The 17,028-nt window shown below is 38.7% G+C and overlaps 1 protein-coding gene across 1 annotated transcript in view; it reads right to left on the bottom strand.

The window, feature by feature from the left end:
- Positions 1 to 4,473: 4,473 nt before the first annotated feature.
- Positions 4,474 to 17,028, bottom strand: part of CEP89 (centrosomal protein 89) — a 39,214-nt gene continuing 26,659 nt past the window's right edge. Inside the window, 2 exon segments of the mRNA XM_050904097.1 lie at positions 4,474 to 5,363; positions 12,129 to 12,298. Of these exon segments, the coding sequence (XP_050760054.1) occupies positions 5,123 to 5,363; positions 12,129 to 12,298 (411 nt within the window). The 3' untranslated portion in view covers positions 4,474 to 5,122.

Raw genomic sequence — 17,028 nt, 5'->3', positions numbered from 1 at the left:
GTAAGTATTAAACTTCTGTAGCACCTCTCTTTCCTGTCTTCCTTTTGAGTACTGCAGCAGAGCAAGGAGAATATGGCTGTGGAGAAGAATTGCTGTCACTTGAAGCACAAGGTAGCAGTGTGTTGGGATTTTAATACGGCTGTAAAAGGAAAAGGTAAGGAAGGTGGTCATAGCTGACAGTTGCAGTAAAACAGTGTCATCCTGTCTTGCCTGGGCATTTCTCATGAATTCCTTGGTGGCCATACCTGAGAACTGCTGGTCATGCTATTCTTTAACTATTATTTCACACTATGATGAGATGCATCTATTTCTTTAGACTTGTCTGCCTGATAGCCCTTTACTTAATCTGTCCATTTTCCCTGCTCCTTTGATAAAGTAAAATGAGCTGCTTAAATGCTCTTTGTATCAATCTCGTACTTGACTGGAACATAATTTAAAGTATGTTATAGACTAGACTTTCCTGCACTGGCATCTAATTTACTGATTGTGGTGTTACAGTGTTGACATGTTGTTTCATTGGCAGTGCATCTTTATGGAATTAGTTTGTTGTGAGAAATTACTACCAGAGGAGAATGTTGTCTGTTCATTCCAAAAGGATGGATCTGGTACTTGCACGATAGTATGTATTTGGTATTAATAAACAACAACAAAAAAGTTTTCAGTTTTCCACATTCTAACCTAATTCTAACCTAACCCATTTAAAACTCTTTTTTTTTTTTTTCTGATTTCGGATGGAACCAAAGTATTCTGTAATTTGTTTTAGGTACCTGACTTGATTCAGGATTCCTTCTGCTGGATAAATGCCCGTGTTCTATGGCAATGTATAGAAAAAGTATATTCCAAGTATTTCCAGTCTGTGAAATAAAAGGTCTCTGTACTGGAACAGTTAAGTTCAGCCCATCTATCTGTCCTTCAGCGCGTTGGTTACATTGCATCTTCCTGTGGTTCACGACGGGTTTATTTGCCTAATCCAAGTTGTAATGTAACATAGCGACTGTGTTTATAGGTCTGTTAACCGAAGGACAGGCTGAAGGAGCTCTTTTCCCCGTGGCAGAAATAAGCAGGTTCAGTGAAGAGGCACAAGCACGTTAACTAGAACTGCACACCGTTCTGGTCACGGAGGGCTGAGGCGGTTTCTGGCCAGTTGTCACCGTTCTGTGCAACTTCAGTCACGGTCGCAAGCGTTACCACAGCGCGTGCCAGGCCGGCTGTGGGTAGAAGCCTGCCGAGGTGCAGCTTCAGCTGACAGCGGGTAATGCCTTCGCGATGCTATGAATGGCGTCATCAGTGGGTTAGGCACCGACTGGGAGAGGGCACTGCGTTTTGTACTGTAGTTGGAAAGGCCGAGAATCCAATGGGAACAAACTTTTTTCCCCCCTAAATAACCTCTCGCTTTTAGAACACGCATTTTCAAATAGCATGCGATTGCATATAATTTGATCTGTAATGGTAAGTTGTAGAAGTGCTCAATGCTTCTTAACCATGCTTGGTGCTGGCATCAGGAGTTTAGCACCTTCCTTAGGTGGCATTTTCAAGCAGTTGACTTCAATATTGTGTGTGTGTGTGTTCGGGGGGAGTGTATGTTACGAACTAAAAATGCATGTACTTCTTAAATTTTTTTTAAATAAAATGTACTGATGAACTCCCAGTAGTGATTCCTTGTGGCGTTTGGTTATCAAATAATGCAGTTAAATTCTCCTTAATTGCACCTCCTGGAATTACCTCAGTTTTCAGTCTTCTGAAGCTGGAAAGAGTCAGTAACTGCCAAAATACAAAATGCCTCTAATGGGGTTGGTTTCTGGTGGCTCACTTGGTTTTTTCCCAGTCCTCAAAGAAGATTATTTTGGTTTTATTTTTAACTGCTGCTTAAGCATAGAAGTGATGGTGATTGTCCTTTAAGCTCTTTAAGTTATTTCTTCTAGTTAGCTTTTGAGACATTGGATTTTTGTTGTTAAGTAGTGGTATTGCTTGCTAGGCAATCTTGACTCTTAAAATTATCAACTTTGTTAGTAATTTCAGTGGGATTTTTCTGGGGTTTTTTTGCTTTGTGTTTAAATGTGTGTTTTAATAAAAAAATTTCAAAAGAATATTTATATGTGTAATGCCTGTCTCATGTTTTTTTAACCCTAAAATAGGTGGTCTGCAATAAACATTATTTCAGGTACTTTTTGAACATAGAAACATGCTAAAAACAAGTGTTTTAATGCGAGATGAAAAACATCCAGAGCCTAAGATTTATCTTCCATCTGAAAAAGACTTAAGGGAAAACCAACTCTTTTAGCTGTTTGTAAAGTAGAGAAAATGAGTTTCTTTGCTCACTGTCAGAAGGAATTGGAGAGAAGCACCTGTCTAATCATTAATTCTATTTGTACAACGCTTGACAGTCTTGCAAATGTGTTTGCTTTTGTGAATCTGAAACAATTCCAGGATTTTACTGTCCAAGAATGTCATATGGGTGCTATGTACATAGGTATTTCAAGTATCTTTTAATAGGATTTTTTTGGTATGCCAAAAAAGTGGTCCTGAGCCACAAAAGGACTTTTTCGTCCATGGGACATCATGTTTTCTCAGTTTTCTTGCAAATGCTGTGGAAACTGAGTATGGATAATCTCCCAGGGATTTGATTAAATGTTAGCTCATTTAAAGTTTAACATAATGTTTTAATGATATGCAAATGAAAAAGCAAGTGTAGCATTTCTGAGCGTAGTGTTAGTGTCGGTGTCAAGGTGCTGTCCTTTGAACCATCTATTAAAACCTACTCTAAAGTGAGAGCTGTGAAAACGGGAAGCAGATGTGGCAGAAGCGTAATTCTGAGACATACCCAGTTTACTTAAGTGGAAGAACAGTTAAGCCAATATTGAGAGGGTTTTGAAAATCTCACTTCTATGTCTAAGGAATTACCAATATGATAGGGTGTTTTCCCTGTGAAGTTGTTTATTTTTACAAAACCTTGAGACATATTCAAAAGGGCAGTTAAAAACAGATGGGCAGAATATGTGAATCATTTACATACGCAGTTCCAAGGTTGTATTTGCATACTCAGAGATGCTTATCTTGAAAAATACAGCATAAAAAACTTCATTTTCAAAACCTGCCTTCAAAAATGTGAAAAACAACGGGGCTATAGCCGTGTGTGTTTGATGTTCTTTCAGGATCATGGTAAGCATACATGCAGGTTGGAGCTTGTATGGAAGTTAGGGGAGTGTGTACGTCTGTATCGTCTGTATATGACTTGCCTGACTAGGTATTTCAGACCTTCCATTTCAAATGAGTTTTTTCAAATTCAAGGGAGACAGGAGACAGGACTGGTTTAGCAACAGACCACCCCCGCCCTACCCTCCCCTCAAAAACCCAGCAAAACCTCCCCGCCAACTTCACGTGTTAAGTTATTTAAGACTGTGCTTAAACGTCGTTTCTCATGGTTTGGTTGTTATTGTGAGTCATTGAGTCCTAAAATAATCAACTTGAAAAATCCAGGAGAATGAAAGAATTTGAAGATGTAACTCTTGTGAAGTCTCTGGGAGGAGACTGTAAGAGGGTAGTGCTAGTTTTGTTAGTCGAAGTCTTAATGTGACATGTTGAAGTTTTATCTTGATGAGCTGGTAAGGTTGTTGCACTCGTTTTATTCCCAGCAAAGGAAGGGAATTGAAGTACGTGTTAAAATCCCACTGATTGTAGGACTCTCATATATTTGACTTGGCTACCTTGGTGTCTTGTCTCTCGTCAGGGTGATATCTGAGTGCACTAAGATTTTGCAAGTGTTTTGAGAGTCTGTGAAGTCTTTGACTTTCCACTGCAGTGCAGCAGCTTGCTTTAGAAACAGGACATACAGGCAACGCTGAAAATCGTGGTGTGCTAGGAGGTGCTCCCCCCCCTCTCTTAAATACCCCTGTTCTGCTGAGTCATGGCCTTACCCTGCAGGAAGACACCTCAGGAAAGCAGGGAACTTTCTAGACACGAACAGTATGAATTCTTTTTGGTATTTAACTTGCTTTTCTACTCTTTTTGTTAACTTTGATCAAAGCCAATGAGAGTCTTCATTATTTCTAGTATTACACAACTATGATATTTACAGGTTTTTTGTATTGTTACAGTTTTCTGGCACCACTTAGGTTTTGTTCTGGAAAGGAAGCAGAGGCAAAAAGCAGATCCAACAAGTTATATGTAAATCCAAAATAAAGTCACTTCATACCAGCACATGCTACTACAACGCTGATGTGCCATATTGTGAAAAATCAACAATTATAACAGCTAAGACAAATACGCGTCGTCATAATCTAAAGGCTGGCACTGCTGCAGAGAATGCTTCTGGGAAAAAAAAGAAGTGGCTTCTGAAGCTGCTGAAGCTGAAGTGGGATGAACAAGGCAACCTGCAGGAAGGGCTGCATCCTCTGCTGGCATCTCGTCCCCTTGGCAAAACTAGGGTAGGAACTTGCTGACGCCTGGGCTCCTCTAAATCTTCTTAGTGGACAGCTGTGCGTTCAGGCACCATCAGTTGTCATGAGGATGTGTCTGTCTTGCCTGCTTCACAGTCACATTTTTCTCTGTCCTTGAGATGACGAAATTTCTGGCAGACAATCTGGTATAAGGACATACTCGCATCTCGGGAAGTCAAGGTGCCTCATAACCAGCAACGAGAACAGACAACACATTTTTTTCAACTTTGATCATAATCCGTCTATACTTTATTTGGTGATTTGGGGAGAATTTATTGAAATTTGTCCTTTTAATTAAAACAGAGAGACACATTATTTACCACACTGGAGGCTTTCTGTCTTGCTGTTCGCTTGTTTTGTGGCAAGGTATGTGTCTGTGCTAGAACGCCAAGCCCACCAGTTGTTCATCTTGTTAACTACATACTTGTCTTTTTATGTTAACTTAGAGCTGTACCACATTTTGCCTTAACAAGGAATAGCCTTTTCAAAAAACAAAGTTATATTTTAGGCTAGATTTACACTATTGACGATACAGCTGGAGAATATGCTGTTGTCGTTTTGATGACATTAAAAATACAGTAATTTTGAAGAGGGTAAATGTTCCATTACATCTTGCGTTGTTGAAAAAGTCAAATGCAGGCACCGAGTTCTCTCTCTTGGATAAGATGCGTAACGCATCTTTAGTCTTATCCCTGAGATTCTTGTTGAATTTCATTTTTAGTAGGGGGTGAGAGTTTCACATCGCAATAGCTAAAATCATGTCCGTAAACTAGGTCTTTCTGAGAGCTTTCATTTAAGAGTGGCTCATGAACAGTGACAGTACTCCACATGTTGTTCTTCCCCAGGGATTTATGTAAGAGTTCTCTCATTCTCCTGTTTTCTTTGGATGTGGATTCCCAAATGATTTCAAGTTCCCCTTCCACTTTCCTAGAAAAAAATGAAGATAAATGCTAGTTTTAAAAACACTTTTCAACAGTATGTAATTACAGTATGTGGATAAGCAAATTATAAACTGCATATATTTAGACACTTGAAATTACCTGATTGAAATTTGTTCCTGTTATATTTTTAAAAAAGCCCACTAAATGTAATGCTAGAGAGGATACAATCACAAAAAAAGATTTGGACCCACGCAGTGAGCTCCATTAAGTCCACACAGAAGAGTGGTGCGTGTGAGATCCAAATATCTTGGCTGCCGCTGTCCAGTGCCTCAGGATCCGTTGTGACTGCAGTTCTGCTTCCTGTAACAGGTACGGCTGCAACGCCTGCCCCTTCTGCCAGGCGCCAGGAGATCTGCAGCTCTCCCCTCGGAGGCTGAAGTGTCTGATCAAACGGAGTGTCAGACGTTGTGCTCGGCTAGTGCCTCGTTGGGGAGCTCAAACAGAAGTGGTGTCAACTTTTTTGGGGGGGGGGGGGAGGCAAAGATAGTGAAGGACAGTCCTTAAGACATTATAACCTTATGGGCTGATTTCTCTGACTGCCCAAGCATAAATGAATGAATTATTTAATCTTTTTCTCAAGAAAAAGGTTATTTTTCAAACATGGCAGCTAACATGACTTCATAATGCAGTGTATTCCAGCCACAGACTTTTTAGTAAGTTAAATGTGGTCAAGGTTAAGCTCTTGGGTTTCCTCTGACTCGCTTCTAGTATATGTCAAAATACAAAATAATAAGGAAATCAAGATGACTTGAAGTGGAAAGCAAAGCCGTCGCATGGAAAATGAGCACACATCTTAATGCTATAGACTTCTCTAACACAGTCACTTCAAGCCACTACCTGAAGCACTTGATAGAGCTAGCCTTTTATACAACTTCTCATGAATACCAGGTTCTAAAAATGAGAAACAAATCAATGCAAAACATAAATGTGTTGAGATTAAATACTGTCAGGCTACATTTCTGGCAAAAGGTGGATACTAGAAAGTATATCATCAGTACTTCTTACAGAGCCCTTTGTGATCATTAACACTGAGAATGAAGTGGTAAAAAGTGGCCCAGAGGTAGTACTAGCTCATTTTGTGTTTCACCTTGTGACTGGATATATAGATGGAAGATGAAAAAAACCCTTATTGAGAAGGCCTTAAGATTATCCTTGTATATATTGCCTGGAATGAACTTTTGGTGGTGGAGGAGATTGTTAACCATTAAGAATAGAATTAAAGCAAAAGAAGGCGGGTGAAAGCAGTACAGTTGCTAAGAGCAGCCCCAGACTCTACCCAAGCGCATGAGAAGCCACATTTAATGAGTTGGACCTTTCCATTTCTGCCAAGTCTCTAAAAAGCTATTGAGAAGCAATCTCTCACTTTTGAAACACCAAAACGGTAGATGACTCTGTTCTCACAAAGTATATTTCTCCTTGAGCCAGCGGTAAGAGTGTCTAACACTACCAGTTACTCAGTATATGTTTCAAAATGCTTTACAAAGGCAATTATTGTTATCCTCAGCTTACATTTCAGGGAATGTGAGGCACAAAGAATAAAATTACATGATGGAACTCCCCCAAAAAGCCATCCTGTTTTACCTCTTGGTTGACTCTGGCCCTTTGTATCGTGATCTTGGAACGTTTTCAGCGTCTTGTTTTGCTTTTAAATGAACTTTTATATCTTCATAGGGACAAGCTCCTGTTCGATGTCACCACTTCTCTCCAATTGGAGTCTGCACGCAGTGTGCCCAGCACTCTTATGTTCCACTATTAATACACAAGAGCTTAATCTGGTTTACCCTTATTGTAGTGCAGAACATTACCCAGGCTTTATTTCATCTGCTAATTTCTAAAACCAAGACCTTTTTTTAAAAGATTATTTCACTGTTAATGCTTGTATGAGCTTGAGGCACAGAAAATTTGAATTAAGAAGATGAAACTAAAGATCACCGAGTTCTGAATTGTAGTTTAATGCTGTCAGCATGCCTGACAAATGGGATGCTCACTTTCAGTCCATACGTTCCGTTCAATGGCAACTGCATCGATTTTAGAAAAAAATAGTTCAAAGAGATTAGTTTTAAAAGTATCTACGTGGTTAAAATTGCTTCAGTAGCAAGGAAACAGATGCCTTTAGAGGTAGTGGTGTATCTGAACTCTTCTTGGAGGATTAATTTTTAAACAGAGCTGAGATGCAGAATGTGAAAGTGCTCGCTGACTTTGCTTTGGAATGAGCAGTCAAAGCATGTTGTTGTCAAGGAAGCGCACTGCAGATGCCCCTGGCTTTGCACGCAGTATACTGCTGTCATAGGTAAGTCTTTTCAGTGTGGCAGAACGTACTGCTTTTATGGTTCAGTTGTTTTTCAGGTGAGCATCCAAGAAGTAGCAGTTACAACCCAACTGTGGTTAGACAAGGATTTTTTGTCTCTGCGGTTTTTTTGTTTTAAAATTCTGACCCAATCAAAATCTAAAAATTACATTCAGCAGAATGGGTTAGGGAGCGGGTGTCTTTATTCTTGCTAGTCACAACCTTCCAGCTGTCTTAGGAACTTGGATTACACAGCAGCTTGGTTACCATAGCTGCTGATGGTCTGTACTTTTTTCTCAACACCAAAATTTCCTTGCTCCTGCTTCACTGGGCAATGGCCCTCACTACCCTTCTCTTAGTTTTCCTGGCTCTCACCAGAAATTCTCTCAAGTTCTGCAAAGCATTACTATCCTTGACTGTGACTACTGTGACGTTACCCTATGCAGATCACAGCCTCGTGGGTAACCCTTGCTATTCCAGTGTGCCCATAGCAGCTGGTTCACCTCTTCAAACACAAGTCTCTCTTTGTCACTTGGCATTTAAAACTAGATACGTACTCAGTAGTAAATGTGTCCTGTTTCCAGATGTCTTTAGGCAAAAAGCATTAAGTTTGTTTCTCATAAATGGAGGCTGTTGTTACTTAAACGAGGAAAAATAAAAATTCCATTCAACCCCTAACCTAGCCAAAATGTAAGGTTTTGTATCTTGTTGAGTAAGCAAAATGTCAATGCTGTACTGATGTTTGAGGATGAAAAACTTAATAAAAGACAGCTTTCTGCCCTCACTGAACTAAATTCATTCAGCCTTAATCTCTGAGAATCTTATTTGGGCTGCTGGCTCAAGAATTAATTTTCATCTATGCTGTGACAGTTTATTTAAATAATCCTTATCACAAAGACCAACAATTTTTGTCACGGTTACAGTTTTATATGTAACCTTACAGGTAAGACAGCTCCTCTCCCTTGCCTGTGCATGGCTGCGAAGCTTTTCTACTGTTGACCCTCTTGTGAGGACAGTCTAAGGTAGTTTTATTATGAAGGCTTTCAAACCTGCATTTAACATCCAAAGTACAGCAGCTGTAACTATCTCGAAGTACTGTTCCACTGCAGAAGACTGATGAAATACATTGTGACCTAGAAAACTCATAAAGGTAATTGTCCTGTGAAATAAGACTTGAGGCATTTGTGAACCTGGTTTTCTACCCTAGAACCACATTAACAACTTTGTTTATATCTGAAACATGCAATGTGTTTCATTTAAGGAAAGGTATGTGATAATGATGACTCCTAAGATTACTCTGTAAACAATAAAAATGTCATTATGATTATCAGCTGCCTGAAGAACAGAAAATGATACTGCTTTTCTTGTCAGTTGCTTTAGGCGAAAGGTTGCTGTGAATTTCCAATGTTCTCTAGCAAAGGCTGTAATTATTGAGAAGGCTCTACAGAGCAGCTTCTAGGAAGGTAAAATTTGCATATCTTTAGAAGCTTTAAAAGCTTTTATTTATCAAAAGAACAATTATATCTATATGCATTTCTTTTTGAAAACCAAGTGGAAAAATTCTGTTCCCTTGGACGCAACAGGTAAGTAGTGCAACCCCTGATTTTTGTCATCAGGTGACAGATGATGCAGGAGGGGAGAAAATTTCAAAGGAAAGTCACCTTTGTTATGTTTTATGAAGCCCATGTTAGCTTGGACATAGACTTGCTAAAAACAGAATGATGAGAAAAGAAACAAAAATGAGGAAGCACATGAATATCGCTACTGTGTCTAAACAAACATTACCGTTGAACATACTGTGATCTGCAGTAACTGCCTCTGGGCACGTTGGTCCTGTGTCATGTGCCGTGGTAAGAGGGTCCTGACCTGCTGTCAGTCAGGTTTGCTATGGTCCTGCTCAGATTAATGAGGTGGGGCTGTTTCTCTCTGATGCAGTGTCTCACTGAAAGCACGGTGCTGTTTCCAGACCTGAAGTGGTATCTTCCCTGGTTTTACGAGAAATCTTACCACCAACAATAGATATGGTAACTTTTATCGTCAAGAATTTCATGGCAGTAGCTAAGTCAGACTTGCTATGATTTCCTAACTCCACTATTACAAAACTAAATGCAAGAGCAAAAGCAATTATATGAAAAAGTTTTCCGTCTTTACCTACTTACAGTGCTTTTGACTAGACTGACTGTGGTCAGTGCCTTTAAAATAGCTTCGTTTGTTTTATAGTCTTCCTAAAGAGAAATTGTAACTTTAATAAAATACAAAATCAGCTATCCAAATAGTCAGCATACCTTCAGCTAAATTTTAAATTAAACTGGCTTTCCTGCTTAAAATGTGGCATGCTACTTTGATTTTCATTACTTAAACACTCAAATTAGAGAATCTAATATACAATATACTTATTGTATGCGCTTACCTTAATGTTTATACAGGTACTTTGAATTGAAACATCATCAGCTAGACAGTTTTCTGGACTATAAATTTACTCCGTAAACAGAGCTAGTGGAAATCAATGTAAACGTTTGGTACTGTCCTGGTACTAGTGACTTCGGTTGCCAAGCTACAGATGACTAGCAACGTCTAAACTACAAATAATTTTCCCTTCCTTATTCCTGTGACTGTGTGGAGGGAAGGGAGAGAGAAAATAATAAGCCTTATAAAACCAGAAATACACAAAGCTGACCAAAATACATGTTTAATTTCTAGCAGATAAGCATAACAGAGTATATACGTATTTGGATTACCTTGGGAAACTACTTTATATTACCACAATACTTGAGATGAATAAAGGAACAGGAGGAAACTAGTTTATATGAACAGTATCAACCATGGTGTTAGTTGGTTTTATTGATTTTGTTTTATAAGAATAAAAATATATTCTTTCTTATATAGGTGTAGAATTCAGCTGATTTCTCAGTGACGTCATTTTTTTAATATAGATTTTTTAATATAGTTATCAAAGGAAAATAGTGGATGATGAGATGAACCACAACACAACTTGAAAGATGAACGTAAAAATTATTTTTTTACTTTCAGAGTTGTGTTCATTGTATTATGCTCTAATAAACACTGTTAAGGCTTAACTACCACCAGAAAAAGGCAGTCACCAATTACACGGTTCATTAATGTAGGAGACTACAGAAATGCAAGACATCTCTTTGTGAGGTTCACCTTGTGCTTGTTTCCATAAACCATTTTTCTCCATCATCATATTGTTAAATGTTGTAGTTCCAGGTGCAGATCTTGCTTCTTAAAAGTTATTTGCGAGTATTAATTTTGTGTGCTTACTGAAGAAAAAATGAGTCAATTCAGACTGAAGAGGAAAAAGTGATTTAGTATAATGTATGGAAAGTGTAATTAATTGACACGGCTGTGTTACATCATCTCATTTACCTACTTTGGGGCTAGAAAGGTAAATTTTGAATGATCCATATTATGGGACTTTGAACTATGCTCTATCTTACATTGAAAAAAAACCTCTTTATTTAACTAGCTGTTCTCTACTGTAACATGAGCCCAGAAGTATGAAAGGCACTTAATTAGTTAAAAATACTAAATAACTATTTCCAGAGAAATGCAGAATAGTCAAAATATTGTTTTCCCATGCAAATTTTAGAGATCAGTGGGATGTTCATCGTACGATTCCCAGCTACTCACACCTGTTTAATAGCACCGTATAAAGCAATTGAGAGGAACTGTGCTGATATAAGGTAGATGATACCACGCCCTGTTTTTCTATTGTCTTTAAATCTATTATTTCGCAATGGCAGAGATGACTTGCAAAATGACTGCTTAATTACCTCTCTTCAGTTGTAAAAAGTTTTTCCTGTATGCTGATAACATGAATGTGCTATGAAGCTTTCCACTACCAGAGGGGAAATACCTTTAAAGGACTGTATATTAAAAGTATATTTCAACACTGACAGTCATAATCTTGTATAAATCTGTTAAATTATCTTTTCTTCTTTTTATTCTGCACATAGCCAATCTAAGTCACTTATTAACAGAACAGTAAGATAGATTCAAAGGGAAACCCATTGTATGTGTACTCATTAGATTCCTTTCATTTCCCACTATTCTGAAAACTGTTGAGGGATGTGGAGGGGAAAGTGTTCAGCCTTTAGTAGAAGATGCTATTAAACAACTAACATATATCTTGATGATTTATAGACCCCTGAAATCATCAAAGACTAGGCTCAGATTGATATTCTTCTTAAGAAGAAGTCTTAAGAACAGTAGTAGTCATCCAGAATAAATTCCTCCTTCAAAAGGTCTTTCTTGGAGCTGAGAATTAAGAGGAGCGTTTCAGCATTTTCAGTATAGCTAAAACATGAGTGAGAACTGATACCCGGAATATACCATAGGAGGCTCTGATGAAAAGCAAGAGCTGGCAGCTGCGTGCAGTTGCCTCCCCCCACCCCTTTTACCCGTCAGATCTAACTGGATTGCTTCTGCCTGGGACTGACTGACCTTTTCTGCTGCAGCACTTCATCAAGGGTTTCCTGTTTGTCTTGCAGCAGATGCTGGAGGTGCTTCATTTCTTGCTGGTACTGAGCAGCCTTCCCAGCAAATTCTTTCTCCTGCTCAGTCATCTTGAGACTGATATCTCCAAGCTTCCCAGCTGCTTTCTTCTTATATACCTGTAAGGGTTAAAGATAATAGGAAAAATGTGATTATAGGAGAAATAAGGACAACTCAGTACCAACAAAAGAAATAGCTAGAGATACTAATTTGCAGTTTAATCTTTACATCAGTGCTGCCTTGCTTAAATACGTCAGGTAGGTTGCATTATGTTTTTTTTAATCTACTTGTTAATTTGAAGGCATTACACTTGTACTTTGTTCTGCATATAAAACCTGTGTGTACAGTGAATACCATACCGTATGTTTGTCTTACGAGTGAAAAGAATTACCTGCAAAAAAAGGGTTTGTTTTCCAAGATGCAAAGCTACAATTTACATCACATGTTGCTTACCACTTGTCCAACAGTCGTATGTATCAATGCATACCATGAAAAAGTGTTTGTATTCTGTTAGTTGTTTAATCTTAATACTAAGAGGAAGAAAAGAGTGGCTTCATGTTTTAAAGTATCTTGCTGCTTCACATAATAGTTCCTTCTGTTCAGTGAAGCGCAAGTGATTTTTTGCTTATTGGCAATAATAACCAAATATATTGGTCTAATCTCAAAAAGAAGAAATCCTTTTTGTACAAAGTGATTTTGCTTTCTGAAATAACATCCCCATTAAATTACATAAGCACATGAGGAATTGAAAAATATGGCTTGTGTATCGTTACACATTTCTACATGCTGCTGCTCTGAACAAAAACAACAGATATTATCCAATGTTAGCTTTTTTCTCGTGATTACAAACGGAATGCTTAAACTGTTATTGTATCTGCAGAATGTGATGTTTGATACAGGTTATAGGACAGAGTTTTGGGATGGAAGCACCTCCTTTAATAAAACTGGAAACTATTTAGTGAAGCTTTGAAAATACTGTTATTTATGTCTTCCTAATATAAAGTTTTATCTAAGGTGTTAACCCCTAGGGTTTTATCTTCATCTGAATCAGATCAGAAAGTTTGAGTATGCCTTTTGGAGGGAGAAAAAAAAAAAGGCATTTTTAGTTATGCTCTACAAGCTGCATAATCCTTTCCAAAAACTGTTTCCTTTTTAGCTCTTGTAAAATGTGTCATTTTGGAGTTTCATATTCTGGAAGTAATAGGATAGTGATAAATAATAGTATTTACCTATAATGTTACTCATTCAATATTTAAGGCTGACTTCCATAGTTTCTTCTTCTCCTAGCTTTTCCCTGTCAGTTCTAAGAAAAGAATTAGAAGCCTGCAAGTTAACCAGTCAGATCACTCAACTTTTTAGATTCCCAGAGAAGTCTTCAAAATACAGCGTTAGATGCTTGTGCTTGTAATGCTATGGGAGGATAAAGGTAAACATGTTCCTTCTGAGCAGAGGGTTGCTTAGAGCTAGCCTAGAGGAAGTGCAGAGCACAGGAAAACAGCTGAACTTTTACCTCTGTCAGTAAACGCCTCCTCCAGCTCTGGACCCAGAACCTGAAATTCTCTCTTTAGGGCACCTGCTCTAAATTATTTCAGAGAACTAGAGAGAACTTCCTCTCTCTCTTAACACATAAAAGGCTGATAAAGGAAGCACCCAATAGTATTGGTGACATGCATTTTTTATCTAGTGGTCATTGATCATCCAGCTAGCGGGAGGTCTGTGTTTTAAGCTGCACTCTGCCTGAGATGGTTCAAGCCTGTGGCTCCTACAGATCCCACAGCTGCCTCTCTTGGCTTGGCATGCCTGCTCTTCATTTGCCAACTGAAGCTGTGTCACATGTGCAGAATGGCTGCAAAATCAATGGGGCACAAAGGGCAAAAGTGCACCATTTTCTGACCTAATGATTAGGGCATGAAACTAGATATGAGGGATACGTAGTTCTGATCTTGCTCCTATGACTGATTATAACTAAGTCTATTTAAAATGCATAAGCTATCTCAGCGGAACTTCAGCAGGATTGGTGAAGAGTGCCTAGCCTGCTCCATACTCGCCTGTGGGAGCCTGGCCAGGTCTGGGTGGTTCTGGGCACGCTGACACGTGCAGCTGCTGGCACTTACAGATCCTTCACAGCGGGCTACTACCTTTGAATTGGTCAAGACAACCTCCTATTAATTTTCTCTGAAGTGAAGCAGGTAGCAGTAAACAGACTGCTGGAGATGACAATTTTCAGGAAGAGGGTGGTAACATGTAGCTGGAAGTGGTGATATTTTCCTCTAGAGCTGAGAAGGGCAGTCTGCCCAAGGTCACGGCCTCACAGGTACATAGTAAGCCCCCAAGATGAGGAATGATCATGGACACAGCAGCTGGTACTGAAGAGGACAGAGTTTACACTCTTCTAAAGTAGTTTCAGGAAGGTATACTCCTGGGCACCATAACTCTTTTACACCTTGTGTACTGAATTACAAACTGGAAATTGGAGAATTCTGAATAGAGAGCATCATTTGTAGCAATGATGGAAAGACAGGTTCTACTAGGAGGTGGTTCAGAATGCCTGAGATGATAGATAGATACATGGCCAAAGTTACTGGGGATATTCATCTCTTCTCCGATTTGTAGCAGTACTTTTGTATGAATGGCAGAGTACACAAATAATCTACCTGTAAGTTCACAGTTATGACTGAGTAGAGAAGTATGAGGAAACAAACAGTTTCAGACAAAAGCCAGAGTAAATCTGGGCACGTGTCTCTCTCCTGTGCATACAGACCATCTCAGGTACGTAAAAAGAAAACTTGGGGGAAAGAATACTTATTTCTAATGATGTTTCCTTATCGGTAAGATGAATACATGTCCTTTCAATTTTGGTTATAATTCCTGTTTTCTATGCAAACACTGTTAACTCTGGGGAATAAGCTACCTAATATACAAAACAGTGACATAGACTTACAAGATTCATTTAGGGATTCTTTGTATACTTCAGCTAACATCACAAAGTCTGAAAGATCTTGAATGTGTCCTGGAATGAAGGGAAAATAGCTGTTGCAGTATTATATGCCGTATTGCCTGGGCCCTTGCATTTCCCAGTTGGTAATTTGGGACAAAAATACGGGTGTATGTTCTATCAGATGTTATCCTGCCCGATAATTAAAAAATCTGGAAAAAAAGTAGTTCTGTGGTGTTTTTCGGTTGGTTGGTTTTGCTCAAAGTCTGCATGTAAGGAAGACACAGCCACCTACATTGATGATAACAGTAGGTGGGATGAATAGGTGCAAGGGGGACTTACTTTAACCCCTGTTCCTCTGGCAACTTTGTATATGATAAGAATTAGGGCAGAAGGGTTAATCTGCTATTCTCATGTTCTGATTCAGAGATCTTCCTTTTTTCAATTATGATTACAATCTCTATAAAAGAGACAAAAAATTTTAAAGGTTTAAATAGAATTATCTGCTATTATATGATGGTCATGATGCAAAGAATAAATTTGTGCACCTCCTCAGGAGACAGAACCCTCCTCTCCGCCCTGTCTCAAGTTCCCCCCTATGTTAACAAGCGACATCCTGGACCTCCTGAAGTTAGCGGCAATGCTTCATTAGGTCTATTGTTGTATCCAAGACTGAGACCAGGCATGGTTAGAAAATGGTTATGGAAAAATTCCAGGAAGGTGGATCCTTTTCTAGGTAGGCACTGAATGATTGCTTAGAATAAGCCTCAATCCAAACAGTATCAAATGGCTAGATAGATATATTATGATGACAAAATGAATACGGCATTAAGAACAAAGTACGCCTTCTAAAGGTTGAATGCAAAAAAAGCCAGCAAAACAACCCACCAAAAAAGTAATTGCTATGCTAACCTGTCATTCTGAAATTGTTGGGGGAAAAAAAGGAAATAAGATATATTTTAACCTGGGGGGGTTTTTTGGTACATAAAAGCTGCTTTATACATAGTAATTTGCTGGTTCTGTCTTGCTATTTAATTGAATAGAATAATTCAGTTGGAAAGGACCTATAACGACGATGCAAAAGCAGATCTAAGCGTATCGTTTCACTTTGGTCATAAAAAGTTTCATGTGTCAAGGACTCTTACAATTATTGCTGACAGCATATCAACTCCTAAATGCAATATTGATTATACAGGTTTTATACGTAGTTTCCTTGGCTGTATCTTCTCCAGGGACAGGATGCAAATTAGTAAGTACCGTCTTCCCTTCCTGCCAGAAGGACCATGATTGGATACTGCCAAAACAAGGTAAAAAAAAAAAGTAACCAATTCTAATGCTTTCTACTCCAGTCTTATTAAAAAGTACACAGAGCAGATGTTAAATAATTAAGTTGCCTTTCACAACTGATGTCTGTATATATAAAAAGAGGAGAAATGCTGCTTTCTGTAAATATACAGGAAGACAGATTTACAGAGACAACCAAAAGAAACTACATACTGAAACTGAAAACATTTTAGTGGCCAGGCATATGCTTAGAATAATGAAAGCAAGACAGCTAAGTGTCTCTTGGATGTTCTGAGGTGTTCAAACTTCTCAGTGAAAAGTGAAAAAGACTCAAGCGCACTTTACATTTCTCCCTTGAGTTTTATTTACTTTCACTTCATGTGAAAATAAGGGGCAAATTGCATGTGGCTAAGGTCCATCCTTAGGACTGACAGAACCACGGAAGCAGTTTCTTCTGTGGCCACATTACAAAAATGGCAATGCTCCTTGAATTTTCAGGGGCCCTACAATGGAAAAATTTAAATTCTAACAAAGCAGAGTACTCTCTGGACAGAAAAGCCATGTGTGCAGTGAGACAAATAAATCCATGGTCTCCTGATATTAGACGCAAAGCACCTTTCCCTAAGTCCA

Source organism: Gymnogyps californianus, chromosome 12 (assembly GCF_018139145.2).
Source record: "Gymnogyps californianus isolate 813 chromosome 12, ASM1813914v2, whole genome shotgun sequence".
In the NCBI taxonomy this organism is placed as follows: Eukaryota; Metazoa; Chordata; class Aves; order Accipitriformes; family Cathartidae; genus Gymnogyps; species Gymnogyps californianus.
Note: the sequence above shows the minus strand (reverse complement) of the source record. Positions and strands in the feature narration are given on the sequence as shown.